We start from the raw sequence: 20,000 nt of genomic DNA on the forward strand, positions 1-20,000 counted from the left end.
AAAAATTTCTAGACCCCTGATTTAATAAGCAAACTCTCAAGCAACCTAAAGAAAAAGGAAACTTTTTTTGTGACTTTGAAAGTCTGATTTAACAGAAATACATATATGTAATAGTGATACTACTGTATACAAAAGGTTATATTTATTAGGTTAATATTATTGGACTTGGCATAATGATTTCCAACCCTGATTTAGGATGTACCCCCAAAAGTATTGAAAAGCAGAATTAATTCTAATTCATCCAAAATTTTTAATCAATGTTTGCCATACAATACTTTGAGGAAACAGAATCCAGAAAACTAAAGGAGAAGGTTGCCTGGGTGGCTCAGTCAGTTAAGCGGCTGCCTTCGGCTCAGGTCATGATCCCAGGATCCTGGGATCAAGCCCCTCATGGGGCTTTCTGCTCAGCAGGGAGTCTCCTTCTCCTTCTTCCTCTGTTTGCCACTCCCCATGCCCGTGTGCTCACGCGCTCTCTCTCTCTCTCTCTCAAATAAATAAATAAAATCTTTAAAAACAAAAAAAAAGGAGCAATATTAGGAAATTACACTCCTATAAAGTTTGCTAATACAGTCTCCAGGACGTTTAGTACATTCGGTACAATTTGGTATAGTATATATTGAACACTAATATTTGTCAATAGGTAACCCTTACCTTGTGCTTTGTTTTTTTGTTGTTGTATTGTTTTGGTTTTGTTTTAAGTAATCTCTGTGCCCCACATGGGGCTTGAACTCATGACTCTGAGATGTCGAGTTGCTTGCTCTACTGAGCAGCCAGGTGCCCTCTTTGTGCTTTGTTCCTAACGTGCACGTAGCTCGTACTTGCCATCTTACAGCTCATAGGCCCATATTTCTGTCGCCTGCTTGAACCGCAGCTCGTGCATATGCCTCTGCCCTATCTGCCCTGCTCATGTGATGGGTGCCTCAAGGTGACCATGGCCGCGGTAGAGTTCTTGATTCACCACCACATCTAACACCAAATCTTCTCTTCTCTCATCATACGTCCATGATACTAGAAACCCAGGACTTGATTCCTTTCTCTTCTCCCACACTTGATTTGTCAGGTTCTGCCAGCATAACTTCCAAAGTCTATCTCAATTCTGGCCATGTCATCTTTGTTGCTATCATCCTACTGGAAGTTACCATTTTCTCCCCCAGACCTCACTGGCCTCGCAGCTAGCCCCCCTGTGGCCCTTCAGTACAAGCAGCCAAGGTGAGCTTTTAAAAACTCAGATGATTCCATTCCTTTATCTACAACCCTCAGTGGCTTCGTTTAAATTTATAATCCAGTTTGAGAATACAGACCCTCAGGCTGGGCCTTCTAGATTCCCAAAGAGCCCTCAGCTCAAATGGAACTCAACCCAGAGGTTGGCCCTGTGGACCTTTATTCCCCAACAACCCCTGATTATGAAACCTTGTTTTATTTTCATGTTTTACTTCCCCTTTTCTTTATTCATTGGCCTTTATTCTCTTTCTCTGATGTATTTGTTTCCTTGGTGATTATCTGTTTCTGATACTTACAATGGAAACTCTAGGAAGCAGGGATTTGTCTATCTCATTCCTCACTGCCTGTCCGGCACCCCATCATTTGCACATGGGGCATTTAGTGACTCCCAACAGGTGTTTGCAGAGAATGAATAAACACTATTGACCATGTTTCCTTTTTTTTTTTTTTAAGACTTTTATTTATTTGACAGAGCACAAGCAGAGAGAGGAACAGGCAGAGGGAGAGGAAGAAGCAGGCTCCCCACTGAGCAAGGAGCCCAGTGTAGGACTCCATTCCAGGACCCTGGGATCATGACCTGAGCCGAAGGCAGCCACTTAACCGACTGAGCCACTCAGGCATCCCAACCATGTTTCTTTTTATAAGACCTAGCTGTAACTTTTTAAAAACTTGCCTTAGAGTAAATAATGATTTTATCTAAATTTGTGTGTAAATTGTTTGTTTGATTTTTGTAATTCTACAAATAGACAGCTCTACTCAAGATAAAAATGAAAACAAGAAAGGTGATCCTGGGAAAGACACCTCCAAAAACGTTTGGACTAGTTCTGACCGTGAAAAACAAGTCCTTGCACCCTCAGATCCTAACCCGTTGGCTGAGAGCAAGGAAGCAATATCAGAAATCAAGAGAGAAGATGCACTCACACCCCAGCCAGGCAATGGTAAGTCTGGTTTCCACTTCCAGTGTTCAGGATACTAAGTATGCATGTAGATAGATAACACTGTGGATAGACTTGCAACTAGTACCCCATTCCAGGTTTCTTGTATTCTGATTTATATTAAACATACCAACAATTGGAAGCACACACTGAAATACCAGATGGCTGGAAGAGCAGAGCTGTGCGCATTCAGACATAACACAGCAGAACTGACACGTAGCTCTGCCCGTGCTGCCCCCAGGCTGCTCGCCCAGCCTCATGCAGGTAGGGCTTATCCACGAGTGAAGGTGTGGTTTTGACACTTGGGAGGTTCTTTAGGACAAAATATTAAGATTGGCATGTTAACAGCTACTTAACAGATCATTAATTGTTTGCCCATGAATTTCTTTTAAATGGTTACAACTAATTGACCTAGTTTAAATTTGGGGTGTTTTTTTTTAAGAAAACGTTCTTAAGGTACATAAATTTAAGACTATAGGAATCATGACTGCACTTGGAGCCAATCATGTAGTGTTTGGATTTATTTATTCTTTGGTTGATTCCATCCATTACTTCAAGCTGTGATGGTTGGTGCATACCCGCCCATAGGTCACACATCACTGTTGTTATGTGTGGCCAGAGCTGGAGTTCATGACTACTTTGGGGTTATTTTCTTTGTTTATCGGTTAGTGACCATAGTAACCCACAGACTGATGTTCTCATTATAACAACACCAAAACTGTTGAGATGGGACAGTTAAAGTTTTTCTTCTAAATCAGTTGCTATTAAACACAGATATAACTCAGAGTCAGATTCATAGTTTTTTGGTTTTTGTTTTTTATAAGAAGTCAAGTCTTGGCATTTTTTTTTTTTAAGATTTTATTTATTTATTTGACAGAGATCACAAGTAGGCTGAGAGGCAGGCAGAGAGAGAGAGGTGGAAGCAGGCTTCCAACTGAGCAGAGAGCCCGACGTGGGGCTCGATCCCAGGACTCTGGGATCATGACCTGAGCTGAAGGCAGAGGCTTTAACCCACTGAGCCACCCAGGCACCCCAGATTCATAGTTTTAAAATGAAATGTTCATTTAAGAATTTCTGAGCTTGGGGCATCCTCCTTTCTTTTTCCCTCAGCCTTCCTTCCCTCTAATGCCTCAAGGTCTTATCAAATAATATCTTGGAATGGACCCTCTTTTAGATGTGTTAATTTTTACAATCTTTGGGTATATGGTGTAGTCTCAGGTGGGGCTTTCCTTCCTCCTGCTCTGACACTCCTTCAAGTGCTGATGAAGCCCTTGTTGTAGGACAACATGTAGCTCACTGGACTGAACATCTGACTGAGAACAAACAACTTATGGGCCATGAGTCTCCTCATGTGTGGCAGAGAAATTCTGGTTTGATAGTTGGAAATTTGTTCCTTGATGAAGGCAGATGCTAGGTTTACTTAAACATACTTTTCAAAAATCTCTAGACCTTTAGAAATTCTGTTCTGCCAGTGAAATTTGCATTGGTCTCATCCACTCCAGACAACGCCATCTTTTCCCCCATACCTTCCCTCTCTTCCTTTCTTTGACTTCTGAGATCACTGGGCTGAGAATTCCATACAAGTGATATGTTCACCTCTCCCCACTAACATGGATTTCCATGGGGGAAAAAAAAAAAAACAGAAGGATGACAGAGGGGGCACACTATATGAAAATGTTTATTCTGTGCACATAAACTCTTCTAGAACTGCAGTGGCATGTGCTTTGCAGGGACTCTGGTTTTGTTCTAACTGGAATTCTTTGGGTTCCATGAAGCACTTGGTTATTCCTTTGCAAGAATATAAAAAAATTTTGATTATTCCTCCAGTGATACATATTTACTTCTTTAATATCAAATTTATGCTCTCCTGCTTTATATGCAAAATTTTTTGGTATGAATGTTGACTTTTTATATCAATAACAAATCATAGTGAAATATTTTGATGACATTTTAGAGGTAATTAAATTCAACTCATGTAGTAACAAACAACACATTTGACTCAAGTGTGGTGTTGAAGTATTGTACAGTGGTATTGTAGTTATGATTAAGCTCATGTGTGCTCAGGCAATGACAACCACTTCACAACTGCCACCTGGCCAACAGTGATTATAAAATGGCATGATTATTGGCTGTATAACATGCCAATTTTTGAGATGTTAAAGCATGGAAAAAAACTGACATTTTTGAACTTATGAAATATGGGAATAGTCCCAAGTTTGTAAAATGACCGTGGCTTGATTAGAAAAATTAAAATATGATAAGGTTGCCAAGTAGAGTGAAAAATCATAGACTTCTAGATCTAGGGGAACACATTAAAAGGTCACTGAAGAAAAAATAAAAAATAATGATGATGATGAAAGTCATTTAGGAACTGTGGCAGAGGTTAAGGGCACAGGCTCTGTAGCCACATTTCTGGTCTGAAGCCCTCTTACTGGTGGTGTGACTTTGGGCAAGTTAATGTGCCTCAGTTTTCTCCTCCGTAAAGTGCACTACTTATTTCTGAGAGCTGTTAATGTATGTACTGAGAAAAGTGCCTGGCACATTGTAAATACTTGATAAGAGTTAACCATAATTATTATTTAGATCCACTGTGATAACCCTCTCTCTCTCCATATATATTGGTCAGTGAGTCTGAGAAGTGGTAAATAAGATTATCAGAACAAAAGCTTGTCCACATATCCCCTTTGGTGAATGTGAAGCACCGGGTCATAGAGAATCTGGCATTTAAGTGGGATTTCACAGGCTGCATTGCTGCTGGTAACCAAAATGGTGCTCCTGCAGTCCCAACTTAAAACCACTCTCGGGGAAGCCCAGATTCTAGACTCCTTTAAGACCAGTACGAACTCTTAGTGGCAGGAAATTCTCTCTCATACCTAACTCCTATCTTTTCAGCTAATTCTGAATTTATTTCTCTCTTGTAGGGTCATTAGCAAAAGTGCAAAGCAACTGGTTTCTTTATAAGCCAGTGTGGTCTTAGGTGGCCGGCCATCACAGTTTTATTTTAAGTGCAGACACGTGTTCTTTGTCAAATATGGTGATACATTTTATATAGCTCTTTCATCATCTAACCCATAGAAGATTGAAATAAGCTATTTTGGTTAAAGGAGAGGTAAGCCTTCAGGTCCGTTTTTATCTTCTTAATTAGAACAGTTGAAGAGTTCAGACAACTTGCCAGTGTATGAAACCTTAATGTTCTGTGCAAGTAGGAATACGGACCGGATTCACCTCTATACTAAGGTAAGCATTATGCAGATTCTGTACTTGAAACATACAAAAGACTTCCTTTTTTTCATTTTTCAGTGGAAATATTTGATTTCATTAACAATGAGATAGGTATCTGGTTCTTTTTCTTCTTAAGCTAATTCTAAAATACCTTTGTTAAATCTAAAGACAACGAGAGGAGAAACAGCATATAGTAGTTAAGAGCACAGACTTCAGGGCCAAACTGCCTCAATTCATAGCTGTTACTGAGTGTGGAATCTTGAACCTATTCCTTAACTGCTTTGTGCCTCGGTTTCCTCAACTGGAAGATGTGGAGAGAAGTTGTTGCAAGGCAAGGGTAACATGAACAAATTCCTGTAAATCGCTTAGCACTGTGGCTAGCCATAAGGAACTCTCAGTAAGAGCTCTAGTTGTGTCACACACACACACAGCTACACAATGGCATGTTATGCAGCTATTGAAAAAGAACAAAGATCTTTCCACTTGCAACAACATGGATGGACAGGGAGGGTGTGATGGTAAGTGAAATAAGTCAGACAGAGAAAGACAAATACCTCATAATTTCCCTTTTGTGTGGAATCTAAGAAAGCAAAACAAATGAACAAACAAAGCAGAAAAAGACCCCAAATCAGAGAACAAATGGTGGTTACCAGAGGGGACAGGGTGGGGAGGCGGGCAAAATGGGTGAAGGGGGGGCGCCTGGGTGGCTCAGTGGGTTAAGCCGCTGCCTTCGGCTCAGGTCATGATCTCAGAGTCCTGGGATCGAGCCCCGCGTCGGGCTCTCTGCTCGGCGGGGAGCCTGCTTCCTCCTCTCTCTCTGCCTGCCTCTCTGCCTGCTTGTGATCTCTCTGTCAAATAAATAAATAAAATCTTTAAAAAAAAAAATGGGTGAAGGGAAGTGAAAGTTACAGGCTTCCGATTATGGAGTAAGTCACAGGGACGAAAGCGACAGCACAGGAAGTACAGTCAGTGATACTGTGATAGTATTGTACGGTGACAGATGGCAGCTACACTTGTGTGAGCACAGCGTAATGTATAGACTTGTCAAATCACCATGTCGTACACCTGAAACTTATATAACATCGTGTCAACTGTACTTCCAAATAAAAGTTAGATCCTTTACGGATCATTTGTAGCAGCCACAGCACCATTGCAGGAGCCTGACTCTGCCCATCCACGTCAAATACATTCTAGGAAGCTTTAAAAATTTGATTGCTCAGTTGCATGCCATAGCCTAGGTTAGTGGTGCTCAAACTTTTTAGTCTCAGGAGCTCTTTGTACTTTCAAAATTTGTTGAGAACCCCAAGGAGCTTTTGTTCCTGTGAGTTATATCTGTGAGGAGAGTTGGCATTGTTTTACATTTTTTTAAAGATTTTTTTAAAAATTTATTTATTCTCGGGGCGCCTGGGTGGCTCAGTGGGTTTTAAGCCGCTGCCTTCGGCTCAGGTCATGATCCCAGGTCCTGGGTTCAAGTCCCACATCGGGCTTTCTGCTCAGCAGGGAGCCTGCTTCCTCCTCTCTCTCTGCCTGCCTCTCTGCCTACTTGTGATTTCTCTCTGTCAAATAAATAAATAAAATCTTTAAAAAAAAAATTTATTCTAGAGGGACAGAGAGAGAGCATGGGGAGGAGCAGAGGGAAAGGGACATGCATGGTCCACACTCAGGAGGAGCTTGACATGGGCTGGATCCCAGGACCCTGAGACCATGACCTGAGCTGAAATCAAGAGTTGGGTGCTTAACCAACTGAGCCACCCAGACACCCCTGCATTGTTTTGAACTGTTAGCAATTTCTCTAGAGTTTTATTAGAAGACATTGAGATTCTCATATCTGTCTGTCCCTGGAAAATCACTGTGCATCTGTGAGAGGATGAGGGTGAAAAGGGCAAATGTTGTTGTCTTACTGTTATTATGAAAATACTTTTGCCTTTGTGGATCCCCTAAAGTGTTCTCAGGGCCCTGTGAGAATCTTTGGCCTAGGCAACCTAGTGTGAGTATTTGAGGAAAAACTTGCTGAGATGATGAATACTTCTGTTTGGTCTACAGTATCAAATTCCTAATCTTTATAGGTACTAATAATATTTATAACTTCATACCTTCATGAGCCAGCCTACTGAAAGAATGCCTTTTATCAAGATAACTTAGATTATAGGTTTTACACTAAATCAAATAGAAATATAGATAGATGGCAGGTCATGTTATAATCTCCATTGCCAATTAATAATTAGAAGGGATTGCTAGAAGATTAGGAGATGACTATGCTCGTGAATGCCAGAAGCCCCACGCTGCTTCTCTCGTGGGACCACAGCCAAGAGAGAGACACCAGTAATGAAGCCAGGCAGTGAATGATGCTTCTCTTTAAGGCTTGGACCCCTGTCCCCAAGGCCTCTTCAGCTCCTCAAGGGACAGGTCTGAGTGCCGAGGTACCCTTACCTCCAGTGCTGGGAGAGGTCCAGGCCATGGTTCTCAGACCTCCATGTGAGAATATAACAGAGAACTGGTCCCCAGAGGGGACTGAAGGTCAAGAAACCAAAAGGCAGACACCAGGCAGAGTACAACACAGAATTCAGAAGCCCTTAAACTTCTTACACTTTCTATTCTGTACAGTGAAAGCTCTGAATCCTGGGTCATCTGATCAATGTTTTTACATTCGATCAAAGTTCCACCCTTCTGGTGGAGGGAGGAGAGAAACCGCAAAGTCCTGGTGTGACAGCTTCGCTGGCCCATCTTCTAGATCCAGCACCCAGCCTGTGTCACGTGGACCCCCTCACCTTCTTGACATCTCTCTTTTAATAGTCTCAGGTGCATTTTTATGAACGAGTTAAATACTTGCGTGTCCCTTTACCGTAAAATGTTACTCAATCTTCTAAACATGAGACACTAAGCAGAGGACACACGAACAGGTCCATTCACAGCTATAAACTGAGCTGAGGTAAACCCGGAAGTAGGAATTTGGATAAAAACCCCTTAAAAGGAAGATCAGGAACAGCTGTTTAGCATCCTGTGTTATAGTAACAGTATCCCTCCAAAAAGCTATTCATGTTAGCCAGAATCCCAACTCTGATTCAGAGTTTAGAGCAACCATTACATGTCTAATCTTTGAATCAATATGTTAAGCGCTTTTTGTGTGTTTTTTCCAAAGTGATTGTGGAGGCTCTTTCTTTTGAGCTGAGGGAATTCCAGTATGGGTTCAGCTTTTGTTGATGCAATAGATTTTCATATACAGAGGTTTTTCTTCCCCTTTATAAAAGAAATACCCATATTTAAACCTCATGTTTAACTACAGCCCTCTACGTGGTATTGTTACCCTTAAGAGGGAGAGCAGTGGGGCATTCAGAGGATCTGGGGAGCCTGTCCCCTCCCTTCGCCCGGCATCTGTGCAGGGCAGCTGTGTGGGTAGAACCTTGTTACGATGTGCTACCTTCATTTATCTGTTAGGAGACTGGGAATATTGTGCAGGAATATAATTCTTTACTTTTAAAATAATTAGTAGGGCCTACAGACCAGTTGGATTAATAATGCCTTCCTAATCTATAATCAGGATGGAAACCAGATGAACTGTAACTTCATTCCTTTGGATATAAAATTAGACCTTTGGGAAGACTTGCCAGCAACCTTTCAGCTGAAACAGAATCGCTCCTTGGTAAGACTAGTCCTATGCATTTGTTTTAAGTTAAAATCTGTTGAGTAATTTAAGACCATTTTGAGTTTAAGAAAAGCAAAGTTACCTCCTGACCCGGTGCAGAGTCAAATTACTGGTCGCATTTTCGTCAGTGCGGGCGCTGCCTGTGATTTACCTTGGTGCTGAGAATAAATGTGAGATCTGTTTCCTTGGTGAGTGATCACACCTAGGGTTGCAGTTTCTGTGGATAGAATTATCCTCACATCGTTTAATTTCTCTTTCATAGGATTAGCAACTGTGATATTCGTATCTGACACAATCTCATTTTATCTCTGACGGTTAAGTTCTATCAGTGACAAATTCTGAAAGCAGGGACAGTGCCGTGCCGGGGGACCCTGGCACCCTCAGAAGCACCAGCCCACAGCCGTAGGCCAACGACCTGCCTGGGAGGCCTTAAGCCTCATCTGTGGCAGATTGATCCTCACTGGCATGTGAGGCTGGCAGCATGCAGAGTACCACTTTTCATGAGAAAATAGTGATTACATTTCTGCCCTTGGAGTGGAAAGCAAACATTGCCCGTGGCTCAGTTGCACCCATCAAGGAAGAGGTAGCAGTGAGCTATTTTCTCTGATATCATTGAATCCTGATTCTCAGATTCCCAGAAAATTGTACGTAACTTGCCAGTTAAGTACAATTGACTAATAATAAGAGCAACGCTGGTAAAAATGTCCCAGATTTATTGCTGGCTGCCTTCCTGTGAGAAGTCAGGTAGTTAGACAAAGCAGTTCTCAGATGTGGCGCTGAAGCCCGCCGCTGCTGTAAGACCTGCTCTCCCCAAGACCACTTTTGCCTGGGGCCCTGCTGGCTTTGTGCTTCTGACAGCCGGACCTCTCTCCGTCTCACTGAGCACATTGTTGCCATTGGTCCCCATGTGTGTTAAGGACGTATGCTGGGTGTCCTGAAATGCACCTTTTGAGAGTCTTTGCATTCAAAGAGACCTCTGCAGCCCTGGCCACAGGTGTTTCACAATAGATGTGAAGATGCATCAAACTGAAGAAAGCCTGAAATTGTGGCATTTGGAAACCTATTTGGGGATATAATAAAACAGCAGTTTTCTGATGGGATAAGGGGCTTTACTTTCAAAGGAAGATGACTGGTGAGCTGGAAACTCTTTTCATTATCTCATGTTCTGCCAGATTTTGAGGTTTGTTCGAGAATGGAGTAGTCTAACTGCCATGAAGCAAAAGATGATCAGGAAAAGCGGGCAGCTCTTCTGTAGCCCACTTCTTGCTTTGGAAGAGATCATAAAGCAACAAACCAAACAAAACAGTACGAAAAGGTATGCATTGTCTTTCTTTTTTATTTTGTAGTTCATTATTTGTCCTGGTTATTTCTGCCGGGGGCATGGCACAGGGTTGGGGGGGGGTGTGTCTGAGACATTTTATGTCATCGCTAATGAAATCCTGATGAGTTAAGAGAATATCATACATAAAATAACAGCTTGTTTTATAGCACCATAATTAGATATTTTGTGAATTTGATCAGATCTGCTGGAAAGATCAGGTTTTCTGGGTCTTGGTTCCCATGAGTCCCCACTTACCAGAAGAAAGGCCAGAGTGACAGACGGTGTGACCTGTGACCTGCCAAAGCCAGGACACAGTTTACCGACAGGAAGACACGTCCCTGTTAGAAGAGCCACTGCCCTGTGCTCCTTTGCGTGAATCTGGGTGCCATGCAGCAGGGGACCAGTTCTGCTTGTCACATCAGCACCCAGAGGGTAGCTGGGAACTAGTCTCATGCCCATGGCCAGAAGCAAAAGATCAAGTGTGTCCTGTCTATGTTTTACCTTAATCATTATAGGTTTTTTCCTAATCCCTGTACGCGTACTTTCCTTTCTTGGCTACATAGTCCTCTCTGCCCTGCTCAGGCACACCCTGCGGGACCTCAGGCTCCCTTCTCTATAGACTGTCCCCTCGGCAGGAAGCAGCAATGCACAGTCCGCTGTTCTGTTGCCCAGCTCCTGCATGGGAAGAGATCCCAAAGCACCAAACTGAACAGCCACGTGGCAGAACAAGCTCCTGTCACTCTTGCTGTCTCCACACACCAGTCATCTGTCTTCACCCCACCAGTTTACGGTCTCTAGCCTTGTCCATGCACACGGGTAAAAAACATCCATCAATGATACGTGAGAAGGTGCGGCTGATCATCCAGCTTGTATCCCTATGCAGTGACAGATCCCTTCAGCTGTTGCAAAATGTGGCATATGGTATAGTCATATGTGAGAAGAAGGAATGATACTTGTGATACATTATTAAGAGTAAAAATAAGTGTTTAAAAAAAAGGATGGAGATACAGATATATGTAATTGCTGTTATGACACAGAAAGTATCTAGAAGGGTACCCTAGAAACTCTTACTAGAGGTTTCTTTAAGACAGTAGTTCTCAACTGAGGGCACTTTGACTCCCCCAGGATGGCAATGTTAGGAGACATTTTAGTTTCTTATAATTAGGGGCTACAACTGGGGAACATGTAGTGGCTAGAGGCCTGGGATACGGCTGAAATCCTACAGTGAACAGAACTGCACTCCCAAGCAATTATCTGTTTCAGAATGTCGACAGTGCCCCTGATGAGGGGTCTTGCTATAGACCATATAATAGAGGAGTCGTGGAGATAGGAGGGACTGTATACTTTAGGCCTGCATCGCAAACTCCTTTGGCTAAAAGCAAAGCAGGAACCATAAATGAACACATGAGATCAAGTGTAAAACCAGAAAAGGTTGAGGTAGGGGGGAGAAGTATGACAAATTGGGAAATGCCTAAACCATCTGAAGTCATTCAAATTCAGGTTAAAAGTAAAATACTTATGAATCAGTTAAAGCCCTTTGACTGGTTGGATTTGTCTACAGGCTGCCAGTTTGGGACTCACCTAATCTCTTCCATAATGCTTAAATATTTCCCATGAATGCTTATTACTTTATGTAAAAAAGACATTTAAAATATACGTGTATGTTGATATATGTACATATACACACATGCACACACACCCCTACACATACAGATACCCACCTGTGTGTAACAGAAAGCATGATGCCTGCCTATGCTGTTCCTCTCGAGTCTTCTTCCTGTTCCCTACATTTTCTCATTGTCCTCACCACTGTCTTAGTTGCAGTATTGGTCTTCTCTTTGCATGACCTTAATTTCCTTCTTAACTAAACTTACAGCCCACTCCAGCCATTTCTAGACTTGTTGTCTCCCCATCAGACATGGACGACCACTTAGAGAACCACCCAAGAAAGCTGGCTGAGCAGGTGTAAAAGCAGAAGTTATGAAACTAGTACAAACCCAAGTCAGGCACATGGCGTTACCTATCAAATTTTATGGAGATGCTATATGAAAGCTAAGACCTGTGTCAAGCAGAAGAGTCATCAGTCGGACTTGTGTTTTCCAGAGCTCGCCCTGCCAGCAGTTGCTAAATGAGATCAAAAGGGAGGACCTGAAATAAGGAAGCAGGCTGCATTGGCTTTCTTTTACTGCCTTATGTAACATATCACCACAAACTTAGCAGCTCAAAGCAACAGAAATGTATTCTCTCACAGTTCTGTACGTCAGAGGCCTGAGCTGGCCCTACTGGTTTCTCTGCTCTGGATTTTCTAAGGTTGAATTCAAGGTGTCAGCGGGTTAGACTCTCCCTGAGAGTCCGGAGTCCATTTCCACACTCAGTCAGGTCGTTAACAGAATTCAGTTCCTTGTGATTGTAGGACTTGGGTTTTCTTGCTGGCTGTCAGAGTGGGGCTTGCCCTTAGCTTCTAGAGGCTTTTTTCTAGTTCTAACACAGGAGTTCCTACATCCCTGGGCCAGCAATGATGTGTCAAATCCTTCTCATTCTTGGAATTGCTCCCTTTCTTAAGGTTAGCTGATTAGTAACCCGAATTACATCTACAAAGTCCCTTTACCAAGGACCTAGATGAGTGCTTGCCTGAATACGAGAGACAGGAGGAGTCCTAGGGAGAGATGGTTAAGATACTGCCTCCCACATAAGTTAAGAGACATTAGGAGTGATGGGAATGGAGGAAAGAGGATGGGGAGTGGTGCCAAGAGGTAGATCTGGAGACCTCAGTGACTAATGAGAAAGAGAGAGAGAGGGGGAAGGCTCCAGGGAAGTGGACTTAGCAGAGCAACGAAAACAAAACTATGTGCCCGCAGAGGGGTGTGCTTTGGGGAAGCGTGCTTGTTCTTGCTGGACAACCCCAGCAGGTCCCGTGACTTGGCGTAACTGTGTCTCTCTTAAAGCAGGTGTGAGAGATTGGGCTGCACAACAGGCCTGATTGGAAGTCTGTAGACACTGGATGCCTTGCCCTCCCACTGTCCTACCAGTTTACATTCTGTTGAAACTGAACCAGGGAGGCACCAGCCTTGGAAACACCAGGCTTAGTGGAGATAAAGGAAGAGGCGTTCTATTGGAAACCAGCACTCTCCAGACCCCTTTCTTCACTTCTAGGGTACTACACACATTTTACTTTTGAGCAGAAAATTAGAGGATTCCTCTCTAAAAAAATGGAATGGCCTTAGAATAAAGACACACAGACAGTAATTTTAAGCAGTGGCTAGATCTCCAGCCAGATTATCCTGCAGTGATACACACCATTTCGCGCGCGGAACCCTTCCAAGCTCAGATTTTGCAGTTGGCTTTGAGTAGCTCCGTCTTAAATGTGGATGGAAGCCAAGGTCACCAGCTCTTGTTCCAGCTGCTTAGTTCGCATTTGTCAAAGGCAGGCCTGCTTTCCTCGGAGCCCTGTTAGGGTTAGGATGCCAGCGATTTCTTTGGACCCCCAAAGCAGGTCAGCATCCTAGAGCCCAGCACTGTTTTCACTGTTGTGGCCACTTTCCAACACACTCTTCTCTTCTCTAAAATTTGCCATCTAATACTGCCATGCCCACCCAGGAATTACTTCAGTAGGCAATGTTCTCCCTTCCCTATTCTTTTTTTTTTTTTTTAAAGATTTTATTTATTTATTTGACAGAGAGAGATCACAAGTAGACGGAGAGGCAGGCAGAGAGAGAGAGAGAGGGAAGCAGGCTTCTTGCTGAGCAGAGAGCCCGATGTGGGACTCGATCCCAGGACCCTGAGATCATGACCTGAGCCGAAGGCAACGGCTTAACCCACTGAGCCACCCAGGTGCCCCTCCCTTCCCTATTCTTACACTAATCCTTTTGAGAGGTGGTACACTTACATCAGCTTCCCAGCAAACCTCAATGGAAAATTAAATGGTGGTAACACAGCCATGTTTGAGAAGATGTCAACCTCCCGCTTTGGGGTTGATTGATCTCTTTCTTGTGGTTTCCAGAATTTTGTGCTTAAATCTCTTGTAGGAAAGGTTATTTTTAGCTCTTAAATCTCTGAATAGATTTCTCAGCATCTTTTAAAGTTACTGAATTAGGTCTCGAAGCTTTTAAACACTGAATAATACCTGAGGCAAGGCTTAATATCCCCTTGCCCCTCAAAGCCAGGAAGTGTTTGAGTTCATTAGAATCCACTGAAATACTTTAGTGAAGTGCTTTTGTCGAGGGAATGAAATGGTTGAAGAATTGGGGGATGAGGAGATATGGGAAATTTAGGAACCAAAAGGGCAAGTTAGAGAATTCTGGAAGAATTCACTGTGATTCTTTTTTTCTTTGCTTTCAGAATAACACACCAGTAGAAATGCAAATATATGAAAAGAGGGTCACTCTTCCCAGGAGAAATGCAGATTTAAAGCTATAAGGAGATATGTATCACCATTAGCAAAGATGTTTTTAACTGACATATCTTGAGCTAGTTTAAGTGTGAGGAAACAGGTCCTCTCCCGCATTGCCAGTAGGCCCCTCTATTGGTTGGTACAAACCCAAAGGAGAGAGCCATGTGTCAAAATCTGTCCAAATTTAAAGCACCCAAGACCTTTGACCCAGCAGTTCTGCTTCCAGAAAATTTATTCTACAAGGATTTAATGTGTAGAAATAAGTGTGGGGATATTACAGCACTATATGAGATAGCAGAGACTAGAACAGTGAACTAATGGCCATTAATCGGAAACTGGTTAAACATATTATATGGTTTATTGAAATAATGGAATAACATGTCATCATTAAAAAACAGGGCGACCCGTATGTACTAATGTGGAAAGACCTCTGAGGGATGTGTAGGTAAAAAAGAGCAAGGTGGAGATTAGTGTGTTTATTATGCTACCATTTGCTTTAAAAAAAAGAAAAGTATAATGAGGAATGACTGCTAATGAATACAGGTTTCTTTCTGGGGTGATGAAATTGTTCTGGAATTAGTGGTGATGGCTGGACAACCTTGTGAATGAACTAGAATGCCCTGAAATGTAAACTTTAAAATGGGAAATTTTATGGTATAAGTTATAGGTCAGTAAAAATACTGAGAAAATAAAAGGTATAAACCTATATACAGAAAAACATTCTAAGAGGATGTGTTAAAAACTGATCATAGAGCTAACTTTGGAGGAGGGATGGAAATGCATGGTAAACTTGCTCTTCACCATATACACCACTGCCTGCCTTTTGAATTTCGAAATATGTGCATGTATCAGCTAGTCAAAAAATTAAGTTTATAAAAACCAAATCTGTTAATTATTAAATCTACTTTAACAGAAAAGCAAATTTCTAAGATCTTACCTACAATTACAGAATTCCATTGTGATTTAACTTTAATTTTATTGTCAAGATACCAAATTAAGAAGTACTTGGAAATATGAAGAAATTCATGTTTAAACTAATTAAAAAGGAAAAAAATTACAATAAGTGTAAACTACCAGAGAAAGTGGGCCATGCTAATTAGAAGAAATTAATTGGGTAATTGCATTTTACCTACTTAAATTCCCCCGTCACCTTTAATTGGAATAACTTTCCTCTTTACTTCCAGTCCCTAAACCATTGTGTGGTATCAATAGTGTTGTGTAATAAGGTTCTGAATCCCACATCAAGAGTGGCTTTATTTCAATGGAAGATTCCATAAGCCCTGTATCGCTGATAATAATGGAAACAGCCTTAGGAATATAGAAGATGTGATGAAACCTGGTTAACTAAAAAGAGAATCACTTTCCCCCAATACGCTGATACCCTGTTGTAACCGATCAAGGTGGCTGAAGGAACTTGGACAAAAAGGCCAAGAGGGAGGTACACATGCAGTGAGACATTCTCCACACAGCCTGGCAAGCTGTTTACTCACAGCTGTCAGTTAGTTGTGCGTGGATTTGGTTGTTTCTTATTCCTACACCCACTCCTCTTGTCCCCTAAGTGAAAACTGGTCCAGAGGATACTGAATGACTCTTGAAAGACTTAGAAAAATAAATCTTGAAAAAACCACTTTGGAACAGAAATGTGTTTCCCACACGTGGAAGCCAACGGAAAGGTAGGAAATATTCCCTAATATTGGTAATTAGCACCATGAAGATTCCTGTCTTGCCTTTTCTCCTCTTGCTTTTACGAGGAGGAACAGGAGCATGAAATAGAAAAACTTAGAAGAGAGGAAATCTACTTAACATGTAATTGTTTTAGATACATCACCAAAGAAGATGTTGCTGTAGCCTCATTGGACAAGGTGAAGAAGGATGGGGGCCACGTCCGTCTCATCACAAAGGAATCCGGGCCACAGGAACTTCCTATACAGTAAGGTTTCATTTATGAGGAGGACCGTAGTACTATGTGTCCTCCTTTAGAGTTCTATATTCATATTTGTGATCATGCTTGACCTTGATGTGGCCACTTACAGGTTAGAAAGAGCTTTCACGGTATGGTAGCTCCTCCATCCTCCTAGTAACCCTGTGAGGAGTAGGATGTCCTCACCTTAGACATCAGAAGGACCCTGAGACCAGGTAAACCAGGTGACCCACCCAAAGACACTAGATGTTCCCAGGCATGAGCTCTTTCTATCACAAGAAGCTTTTTCTTTTAACGCTTCTAACAGCCACGGAAAATAGGCAAGCAGTTGTGGTAATTCCATGTAGGACCTTTCAACATAATTGAGGAATGTGCCTTTTCCTTTTAACAAATTGCGTGCATGTCCTGTCATGTTTCATTTCTCATTTTAATTTAGTCAAATCTGGATTTACCTGTAGAGGCACATACTTAGCAAGTCTTCCATTCCAATTCCTAAAAACACTGTTAGCACCTTGGCTCTGTCACTCTGTGGGTGTGACTGTCTGCTGTAGGCCAGCAGGGGCTGCCACAAGGTGTCATGGAAGCCTTAGTAGATACCTCTGTCCTCCTGCAGTGTGTGGTCCAACACACGCAGAGCATAGGAGCCCCAGCTTCGGGTGGGGTTTCACATTAGTCTGTCCTTTCTCAGCCTGAAAAAGAATTTTCTAACTTCTCATTTGCCAGCTTCCCCAGGTATTTCCAAGTCTGATTGTTTAACTTGAAGATATCTAAATTCCCAAGAAAGGCAGCATATTTGTATTCAAATGAATTTTGTAACACCCCCATTCTTTCCTTTATTTGGCATGGAGCATCAAGTGCTGACTCTCTGTTGTTTCCGGAGCATCGAGTGCTGAGTCTCTGTTGTTTCCACACTGAATCGCAGAATCTGTGGGTCCCGCATTTACTGTTTATCAGTACAGAACCTTTGAAGACCGTTCATTATTTGAAGTAGTGATTCTTTGGTATTAAGAGCTCATTAGTTACTTATTGCATGTTTTGCTCAATTCTAGAAAGTTCCTTGATGATGGAGTATGTGTCCCATTTCTAAATCCCTGCGTAGCCCAAGCTGTTCTCACTGGGAAGCCTTCTATATCCAAAGGCTATGTGCAAGCTGTGGATAATGAAGGAAATCCACTTTGCCTTCGCTGTCAGCAACCCACTTGCCAAACTAAGCAAGAGTGTAAAGTGAACGCTTGGGATTCACGGTTTTGCTCTCTGAAATGTCAGGAAGAGTTTTGGATTCGATCTAATAACAATTACCTGCGAGCCAAAGTATTTGAAATTGAACATGGTGTGTGTCAGCTATGTAATCTGAATGCACAAGAACTCTTTTTACGTCTGAGAGATGCCCCCAAAAGCCAGAGGAAGAATCTTCTGGATATTACCTGGATCTCAAAGCTCCCACTGGAACAGGTAAATTATAATTATGTGACAGAAGTCTGCATTGTACTGAGTGATGAATACTGACTCAACTTTAACTTTTTAATATGGCAATTTTTGAAATATACATACAAAAATAGAAAAATCAACCCACAGACCCATCACCGAACTTGAACAGTTATCAGCATTTTGCCTTCATTTTCATTTGTCCCTCACCTCAGTCGTTTTTTTCTCCTGGGATTATTTTAAAGCAAATTCCAGACTTTTTTTTTTTTTTTTTAATAATCTCTATATCCATTGTGGCACTTGAACTCAAGACCCTGAGATCGAGTTGTATGCTCTACCAACTGAGCCATCCAGGTGCCCCTCTTTTCCTCTTTAAATACTTCCATTATGTACCTCTCACAGAGACTTCCTTCCACCCTCCTTCTTTTTGTCTCTTTTTAAAATATAATCCTGTACCCCAGTACCCATTATCATACCCAAAACAATTATCATTACTTAGTAACTCCAGGCTTGGTTTCCCAGATTGTCTCAACATATCTTTTTGCAGTTACTTTGTTCAAATTAGGATCACAATATGATCCACACACTGCATTGCATTGCTTCATTATATTTCTTATGTTCCAATTAATCTTTAATATCACCCCATTCCTTTTTTTATACCATTGACTATTCAAGAAACTGAATCATTTGCCTGTAGGATTTCCTACATTATGGATTTGTCTTCCTGTATCCTCATGGTATTATTTGACATGTTTCCCTATCCCCCTGATTCCGGAATAATAGTTATAAGATATAGTGGCTTAATTAGATTCTGATTAAATTATTTTGGGAAGAGAGCTTAACAGATGATACATTCCATCAAGAAGTACCTATGGTCTGGTTGTTCCACTTTTCATGATGTTACTATTGAATGACAAGAGGAAGATAACCCCCAAAATATAATTACAATGAGAAGAAAATATTTACGTTCATCCCACTGTAAAATGTAATTCTGGCAGAGCAATTTATGGAAAAAATATTACTCTTAGAAAACAATAACCAGTTTTCACTTTTATTTCCAAAATTCAACTGGTTTCTAATGTTGTGATCTAATCGGTTCTAAGTTCCAAACTAGAGAAAAATGTTTAATTTTAAAAGTCACTCCTGAGCCATTCTCTCCCCACTAAAGTAATGGATAAGTTTCTGCCAGTTGGTCAAATCAGACATTTTTATTTGCCTAGTATCACCAAATTATGACAGAATTAATTAATTAATTAAACATCTCTACAAAGATGAATTAGCATGACTTTGAGAGCTAGGGAAATACACAATTTCCTTCATGATACCCAGAGTTCCCGAAATATCCTTTAGTATAATTGGTGAGGGACACATGCACCCATCCCAGGGGTGTCAGCCAGACGGCAGTAACTGCTGCCTCAGAGCACTCTTCCAGAAGACACACAATGAAAGGACACAAGGACATTCTGAAAGCAGCCTGTCCAGGAACCGAAGTTATTACATAGTATACTATTAAAAGTGTTCCAAGGCTAGAGGGCACCATAGAGCTCATATTGGGGAGGACCACTCCAGAGAGGGAGTGGTTGTTTTAAGAGTTAAATTTAGGATGCTGAAGACTGACCCCATGTGACTGGGAACTACTAGAAGGAATAGAGAAGTACCTCTGGATTAGAGAGTCCACCCGAGGACAGACTGTCGTGAGCAAAAAAAAAAAGATTACAAAAAGCAGACAAAATGGATATTCTTTCCTAAGAACGCGCCATTTGCTTGACGCACAAGATGGCCATTTGTAACTGCTTCTAACAAGACCGGCCTCAGCTGGACAAGGTTCACTGCTCCACCCTGCTGCCTCTTGGGGCTCCTCTCGGGCTGGGCACTGCTGGTTAGGTCCCTCTGCCTCCACGTGTCTGACAAAGTGTGTTAGA

At 41.9% G+C, this 20,000-nt stretch overlaps 1 protein-coding gene across 3 annotated transcripts in view; it reads left to right on the forward strand.

Moving 5' to 3' along the window:
- Window positions 1–20,000, forward strand: part of ZRANB3 (zinc finger RANBP2-type containing 3) — a 329,435-nt gene that overhangs the window by 305,792 nt on the left and 3,643 nt on the right. For 2 of the 3 annotated variants that reach the window (XM_047722507.1, XM_047722508.1), the window contains exons 14-19: window positions 1,968–2,159; window positions 5,302–5,393; window positions 8,917–9,018; window positions 10,194–10,336; window positions 16,552–16,662; window positions 17,703–18,105. In XM_047722507.1, coding sequence (XP_047578463.1) covers window positions 1,968–2,159; window positions 5,302–5,393; window positions 8,917–9,018; window positions 10,194–10,336; window positions 16,552–16,662; window positions 17,703–18,105 — 1,043 coding nt within the window. The remainder of the gene's footprint in view (window positions 1–1,967; window positions 2,160–5,301; window positions 5,394–8,916; window positions 9,019–10,193; window positions 10,337–16,551; window positions 16,663–17,702; window positions 18,106–20,000) is intronic. The other variant, XM_047722509.1, reaches the window with a different exon arrangement.

Source organism: Lutra lutra, chromosome 3 (genome assembly GCF_902655055.1).
Source record: "Lutra lutra chromosome 3, mLutLut1.2, whole genome shotgun sequence".
Taxonomy (NCBI): domain Eukaryota; kingdom Metazoa; phylum Chordata; class Mammalia; order Carnivora; family Mustelidae; genus Lutra; species Lutra lutra.